At 42.2% G+C, this 27,882-nt stretch overlaps 1 protein-coding gene and 1 long non-coding RNA gene across 2 annotated transcripts in view; both read right to left on the bottom strand.

Moving 5' to 3' along the window:
* Window positions 1-677: 677 nt before the first annotated feature.
* BHLHE40 (basic helix-loop-helix family member e40) lies at window positions 678-7,321 on the bottom strand. Its single transcript, XM_081276062.1, has 5 exons — window positions 5,990-7,321; window positions 5,757-5,826; window positions 5,388-5,495; window positions 4,337-4,460; window positions 678-2,957 (listed from the first exon to the last, which is right to left on the bottom strand). The coding sequence occupies exons 1-5, from the start codon at window positions 6,067-6,069 to the stop codon at window positions 2,104-2,106; spliced, it is 1,236 nt and encodes a 411-aa protein (XP_081132188.1). The 5' UTR covers window positions 6,070-7,321; the 3' UTR covers window positions 678-2,103.
* Window positions 7,322-8,211: 890 nt separating this feature from the next.
* The window catches only part of LOC308638531, a 28,968-nt gene continuing 9,297 nt past the window's right edge, over window positions 8,212-27,882 (bottom strand). Inside the window, exon 4 of the long non-coding RNA XR_014019866.1 lies at window positions 8,212-8,263. This is a non-coding gene — a long non-coding RNA (uncharacterized lncRNA). The remainder of the gene's footprint in view (window positions 8,264-27,882) is intronic.

The following is a 27,882-nucleotide window of genomic DNA, read 5'->3' as shown; positions in this document are numbered from 1 at the left end:
AGACAACCCAAAGATTCTGGAAGATGCACCTGGGACAGCCAGCATCTGACAGAAATATTGCAGAACCAGGTGAAGGGGAAAGCAAAATATATTCGACTGGGTCATTTCCCACATCTTTTCCTATGGAATTTTTTTCTTTAATAAGAGCACTTGACTAAGGAACACCAACATTCATTCACGCACATACCCAAGGGGAGGAAGTCCAGGAAGGATGTAGAAAGTCATTATGGAATGTCACCTCCAGCAGCAATACTACAGGACATAGCAAATCCATTAGATCTTGCTAGGTTTGAAAAAATCAACTTACTTGGCATCAAATATTATTGCCTAATATCATCAGTTAAAATCTTTTCTCAATGCACTTACCCTGATGTTCTGACCCATGACTTCATACCTAAGTTTTCTGTCAAGTTCTAAAGATCATGACTACAGCAGATGGGAGGGGAAAATGTATTTTTTTGCTTAACTCTGGGAAGAGCATATGATGATTGCAAATCCCTGCCAAGGGTTAAGTTAAAAAAAAAAGAAACCCAAAAAAGAAATAAACCTAAACCAATATTTATCTATTAAATTGACTAAGCCTAATGAAATTACATCAAGATTAACTGGTTATTGCCTTCACTCAAGAGGACAACCACATCACACAACTACGTGTTTTTTCAAAAATTCAGGAGACCTTCTTTCTCTTCCACAGGAAAAGGATTATTTTATTAAGTATTTTAAAACAACTACTTAACATTTATTCATAGATAAAAATATTTACAATTTCACACCTTCAGAAAGGCTCCAAAATATAAACACTGTACCTCTCCCTTGAGAAAAGAAAAATTATTTTTCTCTTCAAAAACAGGAATACATTCATTTTTCTCACTTTGTAGATCAAGTAATTATACAAATAAACATCTGAAACATTTTCCTTTTTAATATATTTATATAATATATATTTATAACAGCTTTACAAATAAAGGCAACGACTTTATACCAAAACAAAAACGGAAAAAAAAAAAAGAAAGAAAACATTGTCAATCAAGCATAGTGCATTTTGAGAAGCTGGTGCAGGACTGGCTGGACAAGTCAGGAAAATATGGGCTCTGGATCAAAAATAAAACCTCTTTGATGGAGACAGAATCCTTTTTAGCAATAAGGACACCCCATATGCTGTTGGGCAAGAGGAATTAGTTTACAGAAAGGGTCCTGGGCACCCGGGCTTGGTTAGGCCTTTTGGAAGCTAAGCTTGGTTAAAAGGGTTGAGTCTAAAACCGAGTCTAGCTCTGCGTTAAAGGTAGCAATTGGTTATTTAGCTTTGTGCACTTTGGGGCGCTGAGGGTATGGGCATCTCTGAGACTTCCTTTGGTTCCCTGGACATCATGTCTTAACCGTGAGACCTTGAAACAGGTGCCAGAGACCTGGGGAAGTTGTTCCCTGGCAGCTCAAAGGGGCCATTTTCAGTTCCTTAGTGAAGCGAATCACTACGAAAGCCTGAGTAGGGAACTACATTCTCTTTGTTCATCGGAGGCAGGGGTGGGGAGCAGACCTGCGGAAATCTCCCCAAACCACTACCCTACCGTGTTGTGCCAGTGTCTGCTACCTCACCAGTTTAGCAGAAAGCTAGGTCTGACTGCTCTCTCCTCACAGTCTGGTGAGTCACCTCCACAATAAAGGGAGAAGGGTGTGGTCCTAACAGCTGGCTCGGAGCTGCGCTCTGGAAAACCCTCTTTTGAAAGTACCTTTTTCTCAAAGCCACAGACCCGACTCCCAAACTCCCAAACTGCACAGTGACTCACAAGACCAAAACTTTGAAGCTTTTGAAAATCCAGCTGATCTGTGTCAAAGGGGGCTATTCTCCAGGAAGGGAAAAGCCCCAGCCGGCTACTATCATCCTCCCTATGGCATCTTCCCTATGCCAAAATAAGCTTGCGATGTCCTACACCTACATAAACGCAGGCACGCGTGCCTACTCGCACGCATAGGCGCGCATCCCCACTCCTTAGATTATCTCTGTACGCACAACGGAACAATCTCGCTGCACTCACAAAAACGTTGGTTTGTGTTTTTGGAAGTAGGAAAGAAGGAAAGCGAAGCAGCAGGATCCCCCTAAAGAGTTTAGTCTTTGGTTTCTAAGTTTAAAGGCGGGATCTGCTTCAGGGCCTGGAGCAGGGCGGAAGAGTCGAGGGACGAATGGGCGGACAAGGGAGAAGGGAGTCTCTGTGGCATAAGCAAGGGAGTGGAGATCTTGTCTGGGTTCATGAAGCTGGTGAGCGCAGCGGCGGAGGCGTTGAGGCCCGGGTACAACACTGGCACTGAGGTTGGGTACCAGCACTTCTCCAGCATGGGCAGGTAGGCAGTTGCTGATGGTGGGATCAGATAGAAAGGCAGGCAAAAGGGAGGCTGGTGCGGGTGTGGGCCCAGGAACGGGTTGCTGATCAGGTCACTGCTAGTGAAGTGGCCTTCGTCATCTGACACCTGCATTCGGCTCTTCTTCGTAGGGGGTTCTTCGGATTCTTGCTTAATGGTGCCGACCCGGTCTCCCACGGTGAACCTGCGTCCATGGTCACTTTTGAAGTACGGCTGCTCATTGCGCAAATCGCCTTTCTCAGATTCTCCCCCGTAGCCACTGTCTGTGTCTGTGTCGCTGCCGCTCTGCTCCCCACTTGAGGGAGCAAATGTCCGCTGGATGACTGGTACACAGTTTTTGCCAGGGCCTTCCAAGCCTTTAGCCAGAGAGCTGGCTTTCTCCTTGAAGTCCATCCCTTTGGGAGCTGGGTCTGATGGTTTCCGGGAAGTGCCACCCTGCAGCAGCTCAGAGGCCACACGGTGGAGGTGAGTGACAAGCTGCGAAGACTTCAGGTCCCGAGTATTCTCATGCTTGGCTAGGTACTGAAGCACTTCCCGGGCACACGTCTGGAAACCTGAGCAGAACATCTCTTGACCTGCTTCCACGTTTCTCCCCAGCTCACCTGAAGAGACAAAGAACCAAAGGAACATGTTTCAGAGGGCTCTGCATCTGGGGCTTTCTGTTGTGTTAAAAAAAAAAAAAAGCATTTGCTAATTTTCAATTCATTTCTAACTTCAAATGTAACATGTTCAGAGAAAAAAATACACTGAAAAGTTGAAAAAAATAAACATGAACATCTATAACCCTAGCATTGAGAGATTTGGGGGAACAGGGTGCTGAATACTGAATCCAGGGCCTCATAGATGCTAAGCACCTACTCTGCCATTGAGTGACACCCCCAGCCCCCAAATATGACTTTTAATGGCTGCATAATAGAAATGGACCATTATTAATAAACATGGATATTTCTGCTCTTGCTGAATTTGTAGATTATTCCAGAGTTTTTGCTGTGACAGTGTAACAAACATTCTGATATATTTTTAAACCCAAGAGTTGAAAGATAGAAAATCAGTCTCACTGGGGCAATATGCACAAGGCCAGACAATCATAAAATAAATAAAGAATGAAATATCATCTAAAGTAAATTTATTTTCAATGATTTATAAAAGGTATATCCCCACTGTCAACTTTAGGCTATTTCTCAGTCTTTTACGTGTATTCTATCCATGATCCCCCCCCCCCAAATTAGGTCTGATCATCTTCTATTTTTAATGAGGGAGCTGGCAGAAACACTTGCTGGGTTTTTGTGATTCTCATTACACTGGCCACAGAAAGAAATACAGAGAAGAATGGATGTTGGCATGGGTACAGGAATTCTCTCATCTGTACAGTATTATTTGGAAAGAACGAGACTGGAAGGTTAGAAGTATCCTGATTCTCTGGATGTCAGGAGAAACAAATGACGAAACTTTAGTGGTTTCGTTAGATTGTGCAATTCACTAGATACCTAGTGGCGATTTAGGGAACCACAAGAAATGCAGGAAAAACTCCTGCTGTCATCCTGCCAGGATTGCACCCCACAACGAAAGAACAAACGGAAGAGCAAGTGATAAAGAAGCAAAGGAACAGGAAAATGCTGGGGCATACCCGTGATCTAGTCTCCAAGGAGAGAGGGCTAAGAAGACCAACTATAAAACACCCACAATGCAAATTATAGGTGTCTTGGCATTTTAAAAGGGAGTAGGGAAATCTCCCAGAACCCAGAGACTCTGAAGCCAAAATGCCACAGCAACATTTTATCATTTGACTAATACGTATTCATGCCAGGTGGCACCCCGCAGCATTCCAAATGGAAAGTCTGACCTTTTGGAAAGATAAAACAAGTCTCCCTCAGTGAACGTACACAAGCAATTGATTGCAGGAATGTTTGCCACATCCCATGTAGAGCCCAGGGGCTCTCTATCTGTGCACAACTCTTTAAGAGATACTAATCAGACTCACCCGCTTGTAAACCACTCTGCAGAGCAATAATTTTCTGCTGCTGCTGATCAATCAGGTTTGTTAGTGCTTTCACATGCTTCAAGGTAAGTTCCAGAACCACTGCTTTTTCCAAGTGACCCAAAGTCTGGAATGAAAAGAGCTTTAGTCAGCGGTGAGGTCACAGAAGTCCCACCTCTGGGACACTTATTAGCAATGAGAAATGTCTATAAAGGGGGAAAAAGAATAGAATAGCCTTTCCTGGTTGGCTGAATTTTATTTTAACTTTGCAGATAACATTTCTAAATGCACACACATACACACACACATACATACATACATATGATAAAAGGATAAAAAACACATGTCATTTATCTTTGGAAGCTGCAGCTACCTAAGGAGGAAGCTTTGACAGATAAATTTCTGCAGCAGCGGCTGCTGACCTTAACTCAGGGGAATCCAGAGATAACATTTCTCTGCAGTAGTGTCAACCCATGGAGGGACTTCTACTGTGTCTGCAGCCAAGAGGCTTTCCCAAAGTTTTTTTCCTGACACCCTTTCAGAACTTCCAGGTCATCCAGGCTTTTTTTTTTCCTTTCCAAATGCTTCCCCACCCCCCACCCCCTTTCTCTAAAGGCTGCTTAAGCTTTTGGCTACTGTCAAGAAAGGGCAGGAAAACAAATCGCACACCAAAAGCAGGCTCTCTTAATTAAAAAGGGGGGGGGCTGGGGAATTGGATAAAAAAACCCCTGCACATTCTTAGTTTTTTCCTTTAAACCAGGAAAACTAGAGAATTCTAAAAATGGCCAGAAGGAAAAATCTTAAGCTCCCCAAAAGGAGGCCGGCTGTTGTTGGAGCCAACTTGGAGAGGTCCAAGAGCTTCTCACCTCATTTGCATAGGGCCAGAAAATCTCTGGACTGGGGAAGGGTACCCTTGCACCGAGTCACCTGCCAGCTTTGGTCGGGCCATCTAGACTAGTCTGCAATTCCCCGCGACGCCTGCAGGCGGCGGGTGACCCCCGCCCGCCCTCTGGGCAGAAGAGCTACATTGGAGAGAGGCCAGCTTCTCACTTACTGTAAGTTTGAGATGTTCGGGTAGGAGATCCTTCAGCTGGGCGATGCACTCGTTAATCCGGTCACGTCTCTTTTTCTCGATGAGCCGGTGCGGCAGTTTGTAGGTCTCCTGCAAAGCGCACGAAAAGGCGGTGGGCAAGGGGATGCGAAACCTCCCTTCCTCCGCACCCCGCCGAAATGAAAAAAGTCTGGTTAAGGAGCAGAGTCGCACCCAGAACCACCTTCTGCCCCTTCTTTTCCAAGTCACTTAGTAGTGGCACCGAACCCACAGTTTGCATCTCCCCCGCCAACCTCAAAGCAAGAAAACTTTTCTTGGAAACTTAGCGGGCAGCTAGGGACTTCGGCGCGGGGTCCCCAGGGGTGCACTTACCTTGCTGTCCTCGCTCCGCTTTACTCCCCGCCTCGACTTGTACACTTGGTAGATGTGGGCAAAATCCATTCTGCAGGGAGAGAGCCAAGAAGGGTCGTGACTTTCCGTGCGCACTGGCTGCAGGCGCCCTGTCGGGCGTAGAGTCCCCGGAGGCGCCCGCAGCAGCTAAGTTGAAAGGCACAGGACCCAGGTCTGGAGTGGAGGCTTGAAGGGGCCAGAGAATGCCAACTTACCCTGGTAGGTCTCCGTGCTCCAGTCCTGGTGCTTTGGGCAGACAGGCAGGGGGTGGTTGCGCGCTGGGGATCCGCTCCATGGCGCGGCGATCCGGGGCCACTGTGCGCTCCTGTCTGCACTTAGCGGAGCGTCGGGCTGAAGACTGTCCTGAAGCAGGCTTCGAGGGTCTCTCCGCAGAGGTTTCTCTGAGCCTGAGTTCCCTGAAATGCACAGAGCTGCTGCGAGCTGCGGCTTTGAGGTGTTGCTTCAGTTGGGGGCGTGCATGGCCGGGTGTCCTCGCGGCCTCTGGCTCCCGGCTCTGCGCACAGACTGGCGGTGTGTGCTCCCTGCGCTGTCTGCACCGTGCGAGCCAAGTGAATGAGAAGTGGGGCGGGCAGGGAGGCGGGAGGGAACGGGGGAGCAGTTAGGGCGGAGTGTGTGTGTGGGGGGGGACGAGCCGAGGAGTAATGGAGAGGCTGCGGGCTGGGTTAAATGGGAGCGAGTGGGTGGGTTGGAGCTACGTGTTCTACCCTGTGACTCCAGGCACGTCTGGCCGCTGCCGGGGAGGGAAGGAGCGACCTGCCCGCCCTCCCCCGGCTTCATCACATGAGTCTCACGTGTTGGACAACGCTCTGGCTGGCTGCGAGGGAGCCCCCACCCCCAGCCCTGGCCCCCAGGTGTCTGCGGCTGCGGCCTCCTTTCCCCGAAGAGGGGGTGGCAGCGCAGCCTGGGTCCTGCCCAGCTGGGTGGGGGGCGCTGAAGCTGGAAGGAACCGGGGAGCTGGGGGAGGGGGAGAGTTGGTAACGTGGGCGAACCTGCCCCAGGGAAATGAAGTAAGTTCCCGTCTCCTGGGAGGGAACGGGGGAGGACGGATCCGCCCGCGTCTGACTCAAGCCGGGAGAGGAATATCCCCTCGCTTGCTTCAGCCCAACCCTCTTCCTCCTCCCCCGCCCAGCCCGCTCGGAGGAACCGGCGCACAGCGGAGGGAGTCGCCCGGCCCCTCTGCCATCCCCAGAGGCTGGGGTTTCTTTCCGTCCCGGCTTCCCTGCCCCCACCGCTCAGCCCCGTGTCCAGGAATTGCCCGCCTTGGGGAGGGACCGAGGGGCGGGGCGGATGTCACCCCATGGGAAGCGGGCTGGCGGCCAAGCGCAGGGGCAGCCGAGGCCGCCGCCGAGCACGCCGCGAGCACCTGACCGCCGAGGGTGTGAGCCGCGGGCCCCTTGCTCCCCCGGAGCTCAGCTCCTGGGCACAGCCTGCGGGCAGACAGGCACCCACTTGTGCACCCCCCCCCGTGGGTGCCCCTCTGCCCCTACCCACCCTGGCCAGTCAAGCACAGAAAGATACCGGGCGCGGTGCCCAGCGTTTCCTCCCTCCCTCTGCCCCCTCTGAAGCAGAGGCGTCCGGGTCGCCTCCCCTTCGGCTGCAGCGTTACACAACCGCAGCGGCGGCGCCTGCCCTGCAGCAGCGCGGGGCGTGACGCTTCACGTGGCCAGTCTTGGGCCGCAGCGCCGTGGACTGGGAGCCCCACCACGCTGGCCGGAGCTAAGACCCCAGGAAGGTGGCGTGCCAGCCGGGGTCAATCGTCATTCTGCTGCCACGAACTTCGGTGGCGCTGTTTTTCCGTCTGTTGCGGAAGGGAAGAGAGAAGGGAAGAGAAAAACAAGCAGGAAGAAAACTCTCCGCCTATCACAGTGAAATCTTCGCATTCATTCAGTCGACACTTTTATTGGGTCCCTTACCCCGTGTTAGGCGTAGTGCCCGGTGGATCAAACAGGGATCCTGTCCTTGAACTTACAGAAACCCCAGGGAAGGATAGATAGGACAATGAGGAGAAGGCAGCCCTGGGAAAAATACATAAGGGCCCCTGGCTAGCAGGAAATAAAAAGAGGAGAAGGTGCTTTTTGTCGTTTTGTTTTTAATTGACATTTACCAAAGTGCTTAGGTAGAAGGGGGAGCAGTTAGCCCAGAACCTGGGGGAAAAAGACCTCCTCTAGAGGCCCCAGGTGTCTAAGATCTCACTAGGCCTCCGGAGGCCTCTACCTACCTTCCCAGGAAAAGTCCGGTCTCTGTGACCTGGAGCAGAGAAAACAGCTGAAACTCCAACCCTGCGATGTGAGCAGCCTTGATACTGTCAGAGGAGGGAGCCAGTGGAAATTCATGACTAAAATAAGGCCTGGCTGGGGATTTCACTGACCTCTGCGCTCTCCTGCCCTGCGAGTTCGGGGAGTTGAGAGATGACTGTAAACCTTTCCCACTACGCTTCAGGTCAGTCACCCCGTTGCTGAGTGACCTGGCTGTGGGAAACATTGGGAGAAAAATGAGGTCATTGCTGGGACTGGGCGAGGACTGGCATCGGGCGCACTTTGCTGGGGGTCAGTCTTAATTGACAGTGTCTTTGACAACGTGGAGAATTGGGATTCACACGTTGACCAAACAGGGAGTGTGTTTCCTTCAGATCACTTTGGAGAGCTTCCACTTCCTGTTTATGTTTCACAAGCGTCAAACCCATTAGCAAGTGTGAAATGTGCCTCAATTTCTAACTGCTAACTGGGGTGACCTCACTTCGGGGCTTAGAGATAGATCCCTCTCTCCCTAGAGCCGATTTTTGCTGGCTTGTTATCAGCCATCTCTCTGGAGGAAATAAATGTGTCCCACCTTCGTCCTGCCAGGTGGGCAGTAAGACCAGAGGCAGAGAGGGGACTGGAGTCCACCCTGGGTATGTGCTTCAGCCTGGGGTAACCTGCTCTATTGCACGACTTTAATAAACGTGAGGAGTTGTCATGACTGCATCAAAACTGAAGTTCTGCTACGAAATAAGCTCTGGAAGAGGAAGGGATTTATGTCCTCCTCTGCTGTCACCCCCCCCCCCCATGCCACCATTTCTGCTTGAGTGACTCATGACAATATCATTCTGAAGTCTTTGAATTTATCAAGACGTTTTGCTCTCACTTGTTCTGCATCTGTAAATAATAAAACACGGCATTTCCTACTTTTTATTCGTTCTAAATATACTCTCAAGTTTCAAGAACTATCCCCATCCTATCATGTCCTGATTTCTTCTTATTTTAAAAATCTGTTCTTCTCTCTATAGTTTACTGCTTTTTTAAAAAATTAAACAACATAATTCCTTCCCAGCGAGTATCTTTCCATCTGAAGAATCTCACTATTTCAGTATATAATCTTTTATAGATACTTTAGGGTTTACCACGTGCTAGTTTTTAGATTGTGTGCATGCTAAAATCTTTGTGCATGATAATTTATTCATTCCTTATCACCACTTTATGTGGCTGGTACTAGTATTAGCTCAGTTCACTTAACACATATATTTATTGAGAGCCACTTTGCCTCAGGCACTGAACTAGGTCCTAGTGGTATGTAACTCATACCCTTTGGAAAATTGAGGCTCAGGGAGGTTAAATAGTGTGCCCCAGATTGCATAATCTGGGATAAGACCTCAGGTTTGTTGGACTTCAAAGTTTGTGCTATTAATCGCTATACTTCTGGCTGTCTGGTAGGGCTATATGGGTTGTGCACTGCTCAACTCCAGAGGGAGCTGTTCATACTGCAGTCCACGCGAGAGACCCTCTGGAGTGGTGTAACTGAGCACCTGCCCTTGGTTATCTTGCCATTTTGCGGCCCTCCCTGATGTTTTATTTCTTCTAAGTACGGAAAAAATGTAATTGTCTATAAGGGAAGCATGAGTATTTCTCTTTTTTCCCAGTGGGGATCAGCATGTTGGTGGTCTGATGTTGTATATTGGTAAGAGTCTATGTTGTTGCTGTCTGCGGTAACTCCTGGGTCTTTCCCACACAGGTTGGAGTCCATGATCCCCTCACAGTATGTACACCTCGCTTGCTCAGATTTTGCTCACTTTTTGCCAGTTTATGGAGCCTCCGATTTTTAAAATGACAGATCAAGTAAGAAATACAGTGTATTATGACATGTGTGTGTCAGCCTGCCTTATGCATAGAGCAGCCAAGACTTAGTTGGGCTATAGCAATAAGCTACCATGACCCTCATACCAGCAGTCCTAAATAACCATTAAAAACTCACTTAAAAATGTTTTTAAACCACTTAGGAAAAAAACAGTCCAAAGCATTCCAGACAAAAAGCTCACAAACAATACTTCCCCTTGGCATATGCATTCATATATTTTTCTAATCTAATCTATTTTATTAAAAGAACGATATTCTGGTCTTGATGTGCAAAGTTGATTTCACAACCCTCCAATCCAATAGATTCTGACTTGCAGTTTGAAAATTTGCTCTTCAATAGGGATTGAGTTCTCATTTTTTGCCCCCACAAGCAAGAGATGAGTAGTGTCTGCACATTTGAACATATTCTAAACCACTCAGAAAAAATGTTAAGTGAGCCCTGGGTGAATTCAAGGATGTAGATGTCTCTGTCCAGGAAAGCATCTGTAAATTCCTATCCTTTGTTCTATATATAGAATCAACCTCCTCATTCTTTGCTCCTTAAACAAAACAAACTCTATGTTTACTTTATTGAGAGATAAACGTCCAGTAAATACAAGATCTTTTTTTTTTAATTTAGCTTTTGTTTTCTTTTTTTTATTGGTTGTTCACAACATTACAAAGCTCTTGACATATCATATTTCATACATTAGATTGAAGTGGGTTATGAACCCCCAATTTTACCCCAAATGCAGATTGCAGAATCACATCGGTTACACATCCACAATTTTACATAATGCCCTATTAGTAATTGTTGTATTCTGCTACCTTTCCTATCCCCTACTATCCCCCCTCCCCTCCCCTCCCATCTTCTCTCTCTACCCCATCCACTGTAATTCATTTCTCTCCTTGTTTATTTTCCCATTCCCCTCACAACCTCTTATATGTAATTTTGTATAGCAATGAGGGTCTCCCTTCATTTCCATGCAATTTCCCCTTTCTCTCCCTTTCCCTCCCATCTCATGTCTCTGTTTAATGTTAATCTTTTCTTCCTGATCTTCCTCCCTGCTCTGTTCATAGTTGCTCTCATTATATCAAAGAAGACATTTGGTATTTGTTTTTAAGGGATTGGCTAGCTTGACTAAGCATAATCTGCTCTAGTGCCATCCATTTCCCTGCAAATTCTATGATTTTGTCATTTTTTATTGCTGCATAGTACTCCATTGTGTATACATGCCACATTTTTTTTTATCCATTCATCTATTGAAGGGCATCTGGGTTGGTTCCACAGTCTAGCTATTGTGAATTGTGCTGCTATGAACATTGATGTGGCAGTATCCCTGTAGCATGCTCTTTTAAGGTCTTCAGGGAATAGTCCGAGAAGGGCAATAGCAGGGTCAAATGGTGGTTCCATTCCCAGCTTTCCCAGGAATCTCCAAACTGCTTTCCAAATTGGCCGCACCAATTTGCAGTCCCACCAGCAATGTACAAGTGTACCCTTTTCTCCACATCCTCGCCAGCACTTGTTGTTGTTTGACTTCATAGTGGCTGCCAATCTTACTGGAGTGAGATGGTATCTTAGGGTGGTTTTGATTTGCATTTCTCTGACTGCTAGAGATGGTGAGCATTTTTTCATGTACTTGTTGATTGATTGTATATCCTCCTCTGAGAAGTGTCTGTTCAGGTCCTTGGCCCATTTGTTGATTGGGTTATTTGTTATCTTATTGTCTAATTTTTTGAGTTCTTTGTATACTCTGGATATTAGGGCTCTGTCTGAAGTGTGAGGAGTAAAAATTTGTTCCCAGGATGTAGGCTCCCTATTTACCTCTCTTATTGTTTCTCTTGCTGAGAAAAAACTTTTTAGTTTGAGTAAGTCCCATTTGTTGATTCTTGTTATTAACTCTTGTGCTATGGGTGTCCTATTAAGGAATTTGGAGCCCGACCCCACAATATGTAGATCGGAGCCAACTTTTTCTTCTATCAGATGCAGAGTCTCTGACTTGATATCAAGCTCCTTGATCCATTTTGAGTTAACTTTTGTGCATGGCGAGAGAAAGGGATTCAGTTTCATTTTGTTGCATATGGATTTCCAGTTTTCCCAACACCATTTGTTGAAGATGCTATCCTTCCTCCATTGCATGCTTTTAGCCCCTTTATCAAATATAAGATAGCTGTAACTTTGTGGATTAGTCTCTGTGTCCTCTATTCTATACCATTGGTCCACCCGCCTGTTTTGGTACCAGTACCATGCTGTTTTTGTCACTATTGCTCTGTAATATAGTTTGAAATCTGGTATCGCTATACCGCCTGATTCACACTTCCTGTTTAGAATTGCTTTTGCTATTCTGGGTCTTTTATTTTTCCATATGAATTTCATGATTGCTTTCTCTATTTCTACAAGAAATGCCATTGGGATTTTGATTGGCATTGCATTAAACCTATAGAGAACTTTTGGTAATATCGCCATTTTGATGATGTTAGTTCTGCCTATCCATGAACAGGGTATATTTTTCCATCTTCTAAGATCTTCTTCTACTTCTCTCTTTAGGGTTCTGTAGTTTTCATTGTATAAATCTTTCACCTCTTTCGTTAGGTTGATTCCCAAGTATTTTATTTTTTTTTGAGGATATTGTGAATGGAGTGTTTTTCCTCATTTCCGTTTCAGAAGTTTTGTCGCTGATATACAGAAAATCCTTTGATTTATGCGTGTTGATTTTATATCCTGCCACTTTGCTGAATTCATTTATTAGTTCTAGTAGTTTCTTTGTAGACCCTTTTGGGTCTTCTAGGTATAGAATCATGTCATCTGCAAATAGTGATAATTTAAGTTCTTCTTTTCCTATTTTTATGCCTTTAATTTCTTTCGTCTGTCTAATTGCTCTGGCCAGTGTTTTGAGAACTATATTGAATAGAAGTGGTGATAGAGGGCATCCCTGTCTTGTTCCAGATTTTAGAGGGAATGCCTTCAACTTTTGTCCATTCAGAATGATGCTAGCCTGAGGCTTAGCATAGATAGCTTTTACAATGTCAAGGTAAGTTCATGTTATCCCTAGTTTTTCTAATGTTTTGAACATAAAGGGATGCTGTACTTTGTTGAATGCTTTCTCAGCGTCTACCGAGATGATCATATGGTTCTTATCTTTAAGTCTATTGATGTGGTGAATAACATTTATTGATTTCCGTATATTGAACCATCCTTGCATCCCAGGGATGAATCCTACTTGATCATGGTGCACAATTTTTTTGATGTGTTTTTGTATTCGATTCGCCAGAATTTTATTGAGGATTTTTGCATCTAGGTTCATTAGAGATATTGGTCTGTAGTTTTCTTTCTTTGAGGTGTCTTTGTCTGGTTTCGGAATCAGGGTGATGTTGGCCTCATAGAATGAATTTGGAAGAGCTCCCTCTTTTTCTATTTCCTGAAATAACTTGAAAAGTATTGGTATTAATTCTTCTTTAAAGGTTTTGTAAAACTCTGCTGTATACCCATCTGGTTCTGGGCTTTTCTTGGTTGGTAGTCTTTTGATGGATTCTTCAATTTAATCCATTGATATTGGTCTGTTCAAATTGTGTGTCTCCTCCTGACTCAGTCTGGGCAAATCATATGACTTAAGAAATTTATCGATGTCTTCACTATTTTCTATTTTATTGGAATATAGGTTTTCAAAATAATTTCTAATTGTCTTCTGTATTTTTGTAGCATCTGTTGTGATATTGCCTTTTTCATCCTGTATGTTAGTAATTTGAGTTCTCTCTCTTCTTCTCTTCGTTAGCATGGCTAAAGGTCTGTCGATCTTATTTATTTTTTCGAAGAACCAACTTTTAGTTTTGTTAATTTTTTCAATAGTTTCTTTTGTTTCAATTTCATTGATTTCCGCTCTGATTTTAATTATTTCTTGCCTTCTGCTACATTTGCTGTTGTTTTGCTCTTCCTTTTCTAGGGCTTTGAGATGAAGTGTGAGCTCATTTATTTGTTGTTTTTTTCTTTTTTTGAGGAATGACCACCAGGCGATGAATTTTCCTCTTAAAACTGCTTTCATTGTGTCCCATAGATTCTGATATGTTGTGTCTGTATTTTCATTTATCTCTAATAATTTTTTGATTTCCTCCTTTATGTCTTCTGTAACCCATTGATCATTCAGTAACATATTGTTCATTTTCCATGTGATGTAGGATTTTTCCTTCCTTCTTTTATCACTGATTTCCAGTTTCATTCCATTATGATCAGATAAAATGCAAGGTATTATCTCCACCCCTTTATATTTACTGAGGGTTGCCCTATGGCATAATATATGGTCTATTTTTGAGAAGGATCCATGTGCTGCTGAGAAGAACGTATATCCATTGGATGATGGTTGATATATTCTATATATGTCAGTTAAGTCTAGGTTATTGATTGTGATATTGAGTTCTATAGTTTCTTTATTCAACTTTTGTTTGGAGGATCTGTCCAATGGTGAGAGAGGTGTGTTGAAGTCACCCATAATTATTGTGTTGTGGTCTATTTGATTCTTGAACTTGAGGAGAATTTGTTTTATGAATGTCGCAGCACCATTATTTGGTGCATAAATATTGATAATTGTTATGTCTTGTTGGTGAATGGTTCCTTTTAACAGTATATAATGTCCTTCTTTATCCCTTTTGATTAACTTAGTCTTGAAGTCAATTTTATTCGATATGAGGATGGCCACCCCTGCTTGCTTACGAGGACCGTGTGCATGGTATATTTTTTCCCATCCTTTCACCTTCAGCCTGTGTATGTCTTTTCCAATCAGAAGTGTCTCCTGGAGGCAGCATATTGTTGGATTTGTTTTTTTAATCCATGATACCAGCCTATGTCGCTTTATTGGAGAGTTTAAGCCATTAACATTCAGAGTTACTATTGATATATGGTTTGTATTTCCATCCATGTTTGATTATTTATCCTTTTTTTAAAAAATTTAGTTTGTTTCTCCATGATTATCTTTCCCCTCGCCCTCTGTCTTTACCGAGGCACTTCCTACTGATGGTTTTGGTTATTGTTTTTCATTTCTTCCTCGTGTAGTGTTTTGCTCAAAATGCTTTGCAATGCTGGTTTTCTGGCTGCAAATTCTTTTAACTCTTGTTTATCATGAAAGATTTTTATTTCGTTGTCATACCTGAAGCTTAATTTTGCTGGATACAGAATTCTTGGTTGGCATCCATTGTCTTTCAGTGTTTGAAATACATTGTTCCATGCCCTTCTTGCTTTCAGTGTCTGTGATGAAAAATCTGTTGTTAACCTTATTGGTTTACCCCTGAATGTAATCTGTCTCCTTTCTCTTGTAGCTTTTAATATTTTCTCTTTGTTCTGTATATTGGATATCTTCATAACAATGTGTCTTGGCGTTGGTCTACTGTGATTTTGTGTGCTTGGTGTCCTGTATGCATCTTCAATTTGTATATCTGTTTCCTTTTTTATTTCTGGAAAGTTTTCTGTAATTATTTCATTCAGCAGGTTACTCATTCCCTTGGTTTGAATCTCTGTACCATCTTCTATCCCGATGACTCGTAAGTTTGGTTTTTTTATGTTATCCATAACTCTTGGATATTTTTCTCGTGATTTTTTACCAGCCTTTCTGAGTTGGCTAGACTCTTTTCAAGATGATATATTTTGTCTTCATTATCTGACATTCTGGCTTCTACTTGCTCCACTCTGTTAGTGATACTCTCAATTGAGTTTTTAAAAAAATATGGAACGCTTCATGAATTTGCGTGTCATCCTTGCGCAGGGGCCATGCTTATCTTCTCTGTATTGTTCCAATTTTAGTATGTGTGCTGCCGAAGCGAGCACTAAAATACAAGATCTTATATGTAGGGTTCATGAATTTTGGTCAATGTGTGTATCTTCACAGACATTTCTTGTTAAAGTGTGGATCTTAAGTGGTTACCTGCTAAAGGCTTGATCACGGGCCCCTGGGGCTATTGGGAGGTATGGTACCCTTAAGAGGAGTTGCCCAGTGAATGGAAGTTAGGTAATTGGGGGCGTGCCCTTGATAGACATATTAGTGAGGATCCCTCCTCTTCAGCTCAGCTTACTCCAGGCTCCCTGCCATGATGTTTTTCCTCATCACAGGCCCAAAGCAAGGGGCCTGCTAATCATGGCCTGGAACCCCTGACATCGTAAGCCAAAATAAATCTTTCTTCCCCGTTCATTTATTATAGTACCAGGAATGTTCTACCCCTTAGTGACATATCCAGACCATTTAGTTTTTATATTTTGAGACAGAGCTCACTTAAATTGCCTAGGCTGGCCTTGAACTCAGGAGCCTCCTGCTTGGGCCTCACAGCTCACAGATTCCCACCTCTGTACCCAGCTGAATGTTTTTTGTTTTTTTGTACCAGGGGTTGAACTCAGGGGTGCTTAACCATTGAGCTATATCCCCAGCCCTTTTTTATATTTTATTTAGAGAGGATCTCGCTAAGTTGCCAAGACTGGCAGGGATCCTCCTTCCCCAGCTTGGAAAGCTGCTGGGATTATAGGCATGTGCCTGCTCGACCTGCCTGAATGTATTCTTTTGAGCAAAATTTCTGTTGCTTCATGTTTTTTGAGATTCTTCTACATTGTTGCCTATATCAGAAATTCATCTATTATTAATATTATTATTGAGTATATTTTATTGTATGCATTTAACACAACTTGTTTTCCTAGTCTCTACTGAATGGGTATTTGGTTTGTTTCCAGTTTGGGATGGTTAGGAATGAGGCTGCAGTTCACGTCCCTATAGGAGTCTTTGTGAATGTACGTTTTCTTGGCTAAATATCAGGGGTGGAGTTCTTGGGTCATAGGTTAAATATATGTTTAACTTTATTACAATTTGCCAAACAGATCACCAAAGGGGTGTTACCATTTTACAATACCAACAGCAATATACGAAGTTTCCAATTGCTCCACATCCTCAACAACATTAGTCTTGACAGATTTTCATATTTTATTTTGAGCATTCTAATGGGTCTGAAATGGTATTGATTATGGCTTTATTTTGCATTTTCCTGCATATTAATGAAGATGAGCACCTTTTTAGGCGCTAAGTGGTCCTTAATATATCTTCTTTTGTGAAGTATTTGTCCAAATTTTTGCTTGGTTGTTAAATTGGATTATTCACCTTTTAAAAAATGTTGTATATAGAAATATAATTCATTTATCTATATTGACCTCATATCCTGCAATTTGGATATTTTATTTTATTGTTGATTTGTAAGTGTTCCTTAAATACAAGTACTTGGTCAGCAACATGATTTTATTGTTTATCTTTTATAATTAGAATTTTAAATTTTTATAAAGTTCAGTTTGTCAATATTTTCTTTTACAGTATGTGTATATGTAAGTGTATACATCTTTTTCAAAAACTTGGGGATGACTGAAGTAAAAAATATTCTATTATGTTTTTTCCTATGAGCTTTATAGGTATGATTTTTTTTTTTTTGGTACAAGGGATTGAACCCAGGGGTGCTTAACTGCTGAGCTATATCTCCAGCCCTTCTTATTTATTTATATTTTTGTATTCTGAGCAGAGTCTTACTAAGTTGCTTGGGGCCTCATTAAGTTGCTGAGGTTGGCTTTGAACTTGAGATCCTGCCTCAGCCTCCCAAGCTGCTGGATATACAGGCATGTGCCACCATACCCGACTATAGATATAATTCTTATATTTAGGTCTGTGATCTATCTTGAAATAATTTTTGTTTGTGGAGTGAAAAAGAGTTAAGATTTAGTGTTTTGTTTCAGCAGTGTTTAAAGAGGCTTTTCCTTCTAGTTGGATTGACTTTATGACTTAGTTGAAAATCCACCATACATATGTGGTTCTACTTATATACTTTCTATTTTCTTCCCTTGGTGTATTTGCCTAGGCATTGCTAATACCACACTTTCTTGATTACTGGGGCTTTATAGAAATCTTGAAATCAACTAGTGCAAATCTTGCAGCTTTTTCCTTTTTAAAGATTGGTTTGGCTATTTTAGGTTCCTTGCATTACTATGTACATTTTAGATTCAGCTTCTTTTTCCTTCTTTAACTATTCTTGCTAATAGTTCTTAAATATTTATTTTTTAGTTGGACACAATACCTTTATTTTATTCATTTTTATGTGGTGCTGAGGATCAAACCCAGGGCCTCACATTTTCTAGGCGAGTGCTCTACCAATGAGCCACAACTCCAGCCCTATTCTTGCTAATATTTTAATAGGATTAGTATAATCAATACCATAATCAGAATGCAGAATTTTTCTTTCACAACAAAATTTTCTCATGCTGTCCCTTTGTAGTCATATTTATTCTTAACCCTTAGCAATCACAAATCTGTTCTCCATGTCTGTAATTTATTATTTAAAGAATATTATATAGGGCTGGGGATGTGGCTCAAGCGGTAGTACGCTCGCCTGGCATGCGTGCGGCCCGGGTTCGATTCTCAGCACCACATACAAACAAAGATGTTGTGTCCGCCAATAACTAAAAAATAAATATTAAAATTCTCTCTCTCTCTTTCTCTCTCTCCCTCTCTCACTCTCTCTTAAAAAAAAGAATATTATATAAATAGAATCATATAGTTTATAAGCATTTGAGATTTATATTTTTTTCACCTAGCGTCTTTTGAGATTTATCTGAGTAATTGTGTAAATATAGTAATTGGGCATACATAGTAAGTTTCTTTTTCATCATTGATTAGTATTCCATTTTATAGGTATACCACAGTTTGTTTAATCATTCATCCACTTAAGCACATTCATGTTGTTCCAGTTTGGGGATATTAGCAATAAGCCTGTCATGAACATTTGTGTACATGTTTTCCTGTGGACATCAGGGAGTTTTGTTGTTGTTTTTCTTTCTCTTTGACACTTAGGGGTTCATTTAATTACTAGGTCAATGAGCAACGTATTTTTAGTTTTTTAGGAAACTGACAAACTTTGCTTAAGTAACTGTACCATTTCACACTGCCCATTGCAATGTGTGACAGATCTTGTTTCTCTGCATCCCTGCCATCATTTAGTATGGTCATTACTTTTCATTATAGCTGTTTTTCAAATAGGTCTGTAGTACCAGGTATCCTTTTTATTATTGATTTCTAATTTGTTAGTATTGATTCAGAAGATACACTCTTAGAGTTTAATTCTTTGACAGTTATTAAAACTTCTCCCTCCCTGTACCCCATCTGGTGCTGGGGTTGGGACCTGGAGTCTCATGCATGCTAAGCACATGCTGTACTACTGATCTATACCCTTAGCCCTTAAAACCTCTTTCATGGGGCTGGGGATGTGGCTCAAGCGGTAGCGCGCTTGCCTGGTGTGCGTGCGGCCCGCGTTCGATCCTCAGCACCACATACAAACAAAGATGTTGTGTCCGCCGAGAACTAAGAAAAAATAAATAAATATTAAAAAAATTCTCTCTCTCTCTCTCTCTGTCCCCCTCTCTCACTCTCTCTTTAAAAAAAAAAAAAAACCTCTTTCATGAACCATCATACAGTCTATCTTGAAGAATGTTCCTGATGAGTTTTAAAAGAATGTATATTCTACAGTTGTTGGTATATTATTTCATAAAATTAATTGGACCAAGTTGGTAGATAGTGTTGCTAAAATATAATGTAGCTCTAACTATTTTTTTGTCCATTTACTCATCAGTTACTGAGAGTTACTGTCCATTTATCTCATCATACTGAGAGTTAAAATCTCTGCAGCCAGTGGTAGATTTGTCCATGTCTGTAAACTTTTGATTTATACATTTTAAAGTTCTATTATTAGTTGCATATACATTTTTGATTTATACATGTTCTTGATGTTTTTATCATTAATACTTTTCTCCTTTTTTAATCTTCAGTAATATAATTATTTTGAAGTCTACTTTGATAACTACACCTGCTTTTTAAAATTTTATTTATTCTTATTAGTCATATATGACAGCGAAATGCAGTACAATTCATATTACACAAATAGAGCACAATTTTTCATGTCTGGTTATAAACAAAGTAGAGTCACACTGTTCGTGTCTTAATATACTTACTTAGGGTAATGATGTCCATCTCATTCCACTATCTTTCCTACCCCCATCCCTCCCCTTTCCCTCTCTAAAGTTTGTCTATTCCTTCCATGCTGCCCGCCCCATCCCCATTATGAATCAGCCTCCTTATATCAGAAAAGACATACGGAATTTGGGTTTTTTGGGATTGGTTTAATTCACTTAGCATGATATTCTCCAACTCCATCCCTTTCCCTGCAGATGCCATGATTTTATTCTCTTTTAATGCTGAGTAATATTCCATTGTGTATATATAGCACATTTTCTTTATCCATTCATCTACTGAAGGGCATCTAGGGTGGTTCTACAGTTTAGCTATTGTGAATTGTACTGCTATAAACATTGATGTGGCTGTGTCCCTGTAGTATGCTGTTTTAAGTCCTTTGGGTATAAGCCGAGGAGTGGGATAGCTGGGTCAACTGTTGGTTCCATTCCTAGTTTTCCAAGGAATCTCCTACAGCTTTCCAGATTGGGCGCACCAATTTGCAGTCCCACCAGCAATGTATGAGTGTGCCTTTCCCCCCATATCCTGGCCAACACTTATTGTTGTTTGTATTCTTAACGGCTGTCATTCTAACTGGAGTGAGATGAAATTGTTTTTTTAATATATATTTTTTTTTAGTTGTGAATGAACCTTTATGTTTATTCATTTATTTTCATGTGGTGAACACAGTGCCTCACACATGCTAGGCAAGCGTGCTACCACTGAGCCACGACCCCAGCCTGCTTTTTATATTTCATGTTTGTGTAGTATACTTTTTTCTGTCTACCCTTATACTTTCAACCTGTGCCTTTATAATTGAATTTTTTAAATAAAAAAATTAATTGGAGATGGACACAATACCTTTATTTTATTCATTTATTTTAATGATCAAACCCAGTGCCTCATATGTGCTAGGTAAGTGCTTCACTGCTGAGCTACATACCCAGCTCCTATAATTGAATTTTGTATTCAGAAATAACATATTGTTGGATTTTGCATTGATTTTAAGCTGACAATCTCTCTCTCTCTCTCTCTCTCTCTCTCTCTCTCTCTCTCTCTGGTACTAGGGATTAAACTCAGAGGTGTTCTACCACTAAGCTATATCCCCAGTTATTTTAATTTTTTTTAACTTTGTGTCAGGGGCTTGCTAAGTTATCCAGGCTGGTCTTGAATTTGCAGTCTTCTTGCCTCAGCCTCCCAGGTTGCTGGAATTGGAGGTGTGCACCACCCGGCCTGAATATAATCTATACTTTTTAAAATTTCATACCAGAGATTGAACTCAGAGTCACTTAACTGCTGAGCCACACAACCCTAGCCCTTATTTATGTTTTATTTTGAGGCAGGGTCTCGCTGAGTTGCTTAGGGCCTTCTAAGTTGCTGAGGCTAGCTTTGAACTTGTGATCCTCCTACCTCAGCCTCCTGAGCTGCTGGGATTACTAGCATGTGCCACTGCACCCAGCTTAATCTCTACTTTTTAATTAAAGGGCTTACTGTATTTATGTTTGATAGAATCATTATTATTGGTTTAAATTTGGGCTTATCGAACCCATATTGGTGTGTAAGTTTTACTTATCTTAGTTATTCTTTGATTCTGTTCCTACCGTGTGCTGTCTCACTTTCGGTATGCTGCATTTAAAAAATCATCCTATTTTATCTCTTTCTCTCTGTCTCTTACATACACATGAGCATACACACAGTATTTTTCTGTGACCATTCACCCCGCCATGCTGTAGAACATGAGAACTTACTCCTCCTGTGCAACTGTAATCTTGCACTCATTATCCTCCCTAGCTCTATTTTCTCTGCTCCTGCTCTTCCCAGCTCAAGTCACCACTATTCTACCCCATAGTTCTATGAGATCAGTGTTTTCAGCTTCCACATGAGAGGTCTTGCAGTACTTGTCTTTCTTTGCCTGACTTATTTCATTTACATAATCTTCTCCAGTTCTATCCATGTTGCCATAAATGACAGGAGTATAGTCCTTTTTTTTAGAGCTTAAATGTTATGCATAGTAGTTTGGTTAATACTGACAAGGTTTATAGTCTTTTATGGCTGAATTACAGCACTATTGACAATATCAAAGTTACAGTATCATCTAAGTTGTCCATCAGCAGATGAACAGATAAAGAAAATGTGGTTTATATATACAACGGAATATTATTCAGCTATGAAAAAGAATGAAATCCTGTCACTCGCTTTTAGCTGTTTTGAGGGTGGGATTAATGCTTTGCCTTAGGCAGAGTCTGGGACCTCAGCATGGGTGAGATTCTTGAGATCTGCCTGGACTTCAAAACTGAGCTGACAGGTTTCAAGACAGCGACAGATCTCATCCTGCTCACAGCCCAGCTGATAGCCTTTTTTATTGTTTTTTGCCCTTTGTCCCTGCTCTCTGCATCTCTGAAGAGCTCCCTCAGCCCTCACTCCCCCAGCTTTGGCTGCTCTCTGGACTCTGTGAGAACCCCAAATGCCTCACAGAGTCTTCCTGAGCCCTTCTTTCCTGCCCTCAGCATTGATGGGCAAGAGGTGCGTGCTCACTTAGGTGGGGGCTCCTCAGCCTAGGAGTTTGTTACCATTTCAGTTAAGTCCTCACCTGATGGTCACAAATTCTTCATCTGCCATCACAAAATGACCCTGGGTGTCTCCCCTCCTGCAGAGAACTTGCTGCTCTCTTGAGTTCAGTTCATGTAGGCTTGACCCTGCTCTTGATGGGTTTTAAAAAGCAATTATTTTGAGCTTACCTGCCTTGTTTTGGTTGTTAGAGAACAGTGGTCCCTTGGAACCCTATCCATCTGATTCAGATAGAAATGCCCTAGACGGATGGATGGATGACAGCCTCTTAGAGATGAAAGGTATGTGGGAATCAGAAAGAAGAGACCAATCACATCAGAGCTGCAAATTTTAAAGCTGAGGCCAGCACAGGGGTTTTGTGTGTGTGTGTGTGTGTGTGTGTGTGTGTGTGTCTGGCACTGGGGATTGAACCCAGGGACACTTAACCACTGAGCCACATCCCCAGCCCCTTTTTAAAATATTTTATTTAGAGACAGGTTCTTGCTAACTTGCTTAGGGCCTTGCCAAGTTGCTGAGGCTGGCTTTGAACTCAGGATCCTCCTGCCTCAACCTCCCAAGCCACTGGGATTAGAGGTGAGCACAGGGATTTTAAAAAGGAAAAAAAAAATGAGGATTTTGTTGTGTAGTGCAGAAGTGCTAACACACACACACAAACACACACAGATTAAGGCAAGGTGGCTTTTATTTTCCCAGAATGGATTGTAGGCTACAATGTGCTGCTTTCTTTGGACAACATCCCACTCCCCACTCTGCCTCTTAGGACAGCAATTCTCATATTTTATTCTGCATACCGATTACCTGGGCATCCTGTTAAAATTCAGGTTCTTTCTCAGTAGAACTAGGGTTGGGCTGAAGCTTCTGCATTTCTAACAAACTCTCAGATAGTGCTAATGACACGTGACTGACCAGTAATGTCCTAAAGCATGCCAGCCTTCATTTTTAGGTGGATCATAGCCATAGAACTCAATCCCTTTGTGCTAAGGAGAGTTTTTAGTGTCAAGGGAACACAGGAAAGATTTTCATCATATTGACCAAAGAAAACCAATAGTGCAGAACTGGAGGTAGCTAGAATGTGGCTGGCAGTCATGCAAAGAATACTGCGGGTTTAGTGTTGAAGAAATCTAGGAGAGGCAGCCTGTCAGACTGCCTTCTTTTATTTATTCATCTGTCTTTTGGGCTGGGAATATTGAACCCAGAGGTGCTTAACCATTGAGCCACATCCCCAGCCTTTTTTTTTTTTAATCTTTCATTTTGAGTCAGGGTCTTGCTAAGTTGCTGAGGCTGGCTTTGAACACACAATCCTCCTGCCTCAGCCTCCTGAGCTGCCAGGAGGATAGGTGGTGTGTGCCACCATACCTGTCTTATCTCAGACTGCCTTCTCAGGTGGGGGTTTAAGTTTATTTTGTAGTGGGAGCTGATGCTGGGCAGTTTGTGGCCATACAAAACCAGGCCTTTGACAGCTCTGCCCTCTGACTTCTGTAGGGAGGGAAGGATGGGAAAAGGATAGAGTGGCTTGGGTGGCATTAGGGAACCCCAGAGTCTGGCTATCTAAATAGACTACTGGTGGCACTGACAACTGCAGAAAATACTCATGGAGTGGTTACAAATTAGTGCCCAAATCCCACCACCCCTGTTTACCTTCCAATAACCACATTTGTTTGCTTTTCACCAAAAGAGACTTAGCAATTGGGACTGTAGAGCTCTGATATTAGCTACCAGTCCCATGTTGTCTACTAATGAATGAATCCAATCCACAGAAGAGAGAATAAATTTTCCTTCATTGTGTGTGCTTGTCTGTGCCATCCTAATCTCAGATAGAGATGATGAAGGTCCAAATCACCTCATCCTGTGTTAGGAAGACACATGGAGAAATCTAGATGAGGATAAAGATTTTATTGAATGCAACTTTACCACTCAAAGAAATACAGAGAGCAGGGGAGTCTGATGATTTGGCCACATCCAATTAAGGAAAATGTGAGGGGCTTCCTTCATTTATTTAATTGAAAACATTTCCTGAGTGTCTAATATCTACCAAATATATACTGTATGAACAAAAATTTCAAGATCATACTCTCGTAGAAATAGCAATTTTATGACCTCGAAACTATAAGTAACCTGAAGTAAGTTGTTACGTCATCACATTCTTTTCTCTTAGGGCAACTGTTTAATAAGTAAAAATTATTCAAAATCATCATTCTCTACCTACAAACAAGGGCATTTTAACTAGAGAATAATTTGTTCTCTTAAGCACTGAAACCAAGTTTATTCAGTCATTGTCAACAGTGTTAGTTTGTTCTTGTTGTAGTTGTACCAAGGATTGAACCCAGGGGTGTTCAAACACTGAGCCACATCCCCAGCCCTTTTATATATATGTATATATATTTAATTACTTTTTGTAGTTGTAGATGGACAAAATGCCTTTAATTTTTATTTATTTTTATGTGATGCTGAGGATCGAACCCAGTGCCTCACACATACTAGGCAAGCACTCTACTGAGCTACAACCCCAGCCCTTTTTAAAATATTTTCCTAGTTGTCAGTGGACCTTATTTATTTATATGCAGTGCTGAGAACTGAACCCAGTGCCTCACACATGCTAGGCAAGTGCTCTACCACTGAGCCACAACCCCAGCACCCCCAGCCCTTTTAATTTATTTTGAGACAGGATCTTGCTAAGTTGCTTAGGGCCTTGCTACGTTGCTAAGGCTGGCCTTAAACTAGCAATTCTCCTGCCTCAGCCTCCAAAGTCTACGGGATTACAGGCATATGCTACCACACCTGGCAATGGTGTTAGTATTCTTGATCAGCCTCCACTTCTTACTTAAAGATTTAGTTGGCTCATCTGTAATATAGAGTGACAGTAGTGTCTACTCAGAGAGCCATTGTGAAGGTAGAATTCAGTTTTTCATTTAACATACTGTTTACTGTGCCTAGCATATAAGAATGACTCAATTTATGTTTGTGACTACTGTTTATTTTTATTAATGTAATGCTACTAATTGCTTAGCCTGTCTGAGCATTTAGTCACATGGATGTAGTTTAGACATCAGTAGCATCAATAGACTTTTCTCTGCAAAATGTACTAAAGATGAACTTGGGTTCTAAGACTGGGTAAGTCTATATAAATTGTTAATTGCTGTTTGGGACCATCCTTAAGGAAACAATTTAGGAGTCCTAACTTTTTGCCCAGAAAAAGGTAAAATTGACCCCCCCACACACACATTTTTTTAAATTCATGCATTATAGTTGTACATAAAGATGGGATTTGTTGTTACATATTCATACATGCACACAATATAACAACATAATTTGGTCAGTATCACTTCCCAGCATTTCTTTGACCTTTCCCAGCTTATGAGGTTGCCTAGAATAACTAATAGTTTTTTTAAAAGTAAACAAGGAAATTTTAAGTTTTAGTTCAAGGCTATATGAAAATACATTATCCTGAGGACTAAAAAGTTTTTTTTTTGAGACAGGGTCTTGCTAAGTTGCTTAGGGTCTTACTAAGTTGCTGAGGCTAGCCTCAAACTTTCAATCCTCCTGCCTCAGCTCCCAAGCTGCTGTGATTATAGGGTGTACCATGTGCTTAGCTCAAACCCATTTTTGAAGTATTATTCCTTAGAGTCTTAGAAGAATATATATACATTTTTCGATTTAGCCTGTATAAAATCGTTTTACAAAGGCTCACGCAGTTCCAAGGGAGTGTTCAGAACTCTGAACAATTCAGTGTTAAAACTTCTGAACAATTCAAACAATTACAGTTGACCAATGATTTTTTTTTAAAAAAAGCTATTTAACAGATAAGCTAAGTTAATGAAGATGTCTGATCTGGTGGCCAGCTGTGCACATGGACTTTGCCTGGATGTACCTTTCAATACCATTTAGTACTAATAGGGATATACGATAAGGGTAGCAAAGAAAAATAGACGAGTCATGTTTAATCAAGCTCCATATCACAATGGCCCAACAGAGTATGAAACTTTGACCAATGGGCATTAAGAAATGTCATCTAGAACCACTCATTCTTATTGCAAAACACAGTTAACTCTTTCTTTTCTTTTTTCCTGTCTTTCCTTCGATCTTCCCCTCCTTCCCCCCCTCCACCTTCTCTTTCTTCCTGTGGTGTTGGGAATGGCACCTGGGGTCTTGCCCATGGTAGGCAAGCCCCTCACCACAGAGCCATGCCCTCTGCCCTATAGTTGCATGTGGGCACCTTCCCCTCTTCTTACCTGGCAGAAGGGAACGCTGGTGTCTCTCTTCCTATGAAGATACCAGTCCCATCATGACTTCATCTAACCCTAACCACCTGCCAAAGCCTCCCCCACCCTTCTCCCACCCTCCCCCCAAAACCCAAACAGCACCACACTGGGGGTTAGGGTTTGACAATGGAATTGGAAGTGGAGAGGGTACGACTCAGCCCCTCACAAATGCCCCACTGCATTTAGCCCTGTATTTGGTACTGGAGATACAAACATGACCCTCCATTCTCCTTCTCCTTGGGGGGAAGGTAGACAGTAAATAAGTAGACAAATAAAGAAGATTTCTTCATTCCTGGACATGATGGAACTGAGCAAGGTTCTGAGACAGACGAAATCTAGACAAGAGGAGTTAAGACTACGGCCTGTTTCAGGACCAGATTTAAGACCAGTGTGATTCAAGAGTCACAATTATAGGATGAGAGGCACAGGAAAAGACTGTAGTGGCACCCAAGGGCTGGATTATTTCTTTTTAAAATTTTTACTTATTTTTTTTTAATTACTGGAGATTGACCCAAAGGAACTGTCACTGAATTACGCTCCAGACCTTTTTATTTTGAAATCAAGAGTCTTACTACAATGCCCAAGCTGGCCTCACATTGTGATCCTCCTGCCTCAGCCTCCCTAGTAGCTGGGATTACAGGTATGTGCCACCAAACCTGGCTGGCGTTTTCTTAGTGGTTAGTTAACACTTGGGTGGTGTTTGACAATGGTTACAGGTTAAGCTTAATTAGCTGGGCGAGGTGGTACACACCTGCAATCCTAGGAACTTGGGAGTCAAGACACAAAGATTGCAAATTTGAGGCCAGCTTCACCAGCTTAGTGAGATTTTCAGTTAACTTAGCAAAACCCTGTCTCAAAATAGAAAATAAAAAGAGTTGGGTTTGCAGCTCAGTGGTAGAGTGCCCCTGGGTTCAGTCCCCAGTACCAAAAATAAAACAAAAAAATAAGTTAAACTCAATCACCTTTAACACTGCATGGGGTTTGTTGATAGTTCAGCTTCCTCGATTCTTCTTGTCTACAGGAATGCCCTTTGAAGCCAAGACACTTCACTACCTATGACAATTTAGGAAGAGTTCTTTTGGCTGTTTATTCTTTCGTGAATGGGGTGATGACATAGAACTATTTTAATATCTGTTGCTTATAACAGAGTCTAATTAGATCAACT

The sequence above is a fragment of the Spermophilus citellus genome, assembly GCF_964194105.1.
Source record: "Spermophilus citellus genome assembly, chromosome: 19".
Lineage (NCBI taxonomy): Eukaryota > Metazoa > Chordata > Mammalia > Rodentia > Sciuridae > Spermophilus > Spermophilus citellus.
The sequence above is the reverse complement of the archived record's forward strand: the minus strand, read 5'-3'. Positions and strand labels throughout refer to the sequence as shown.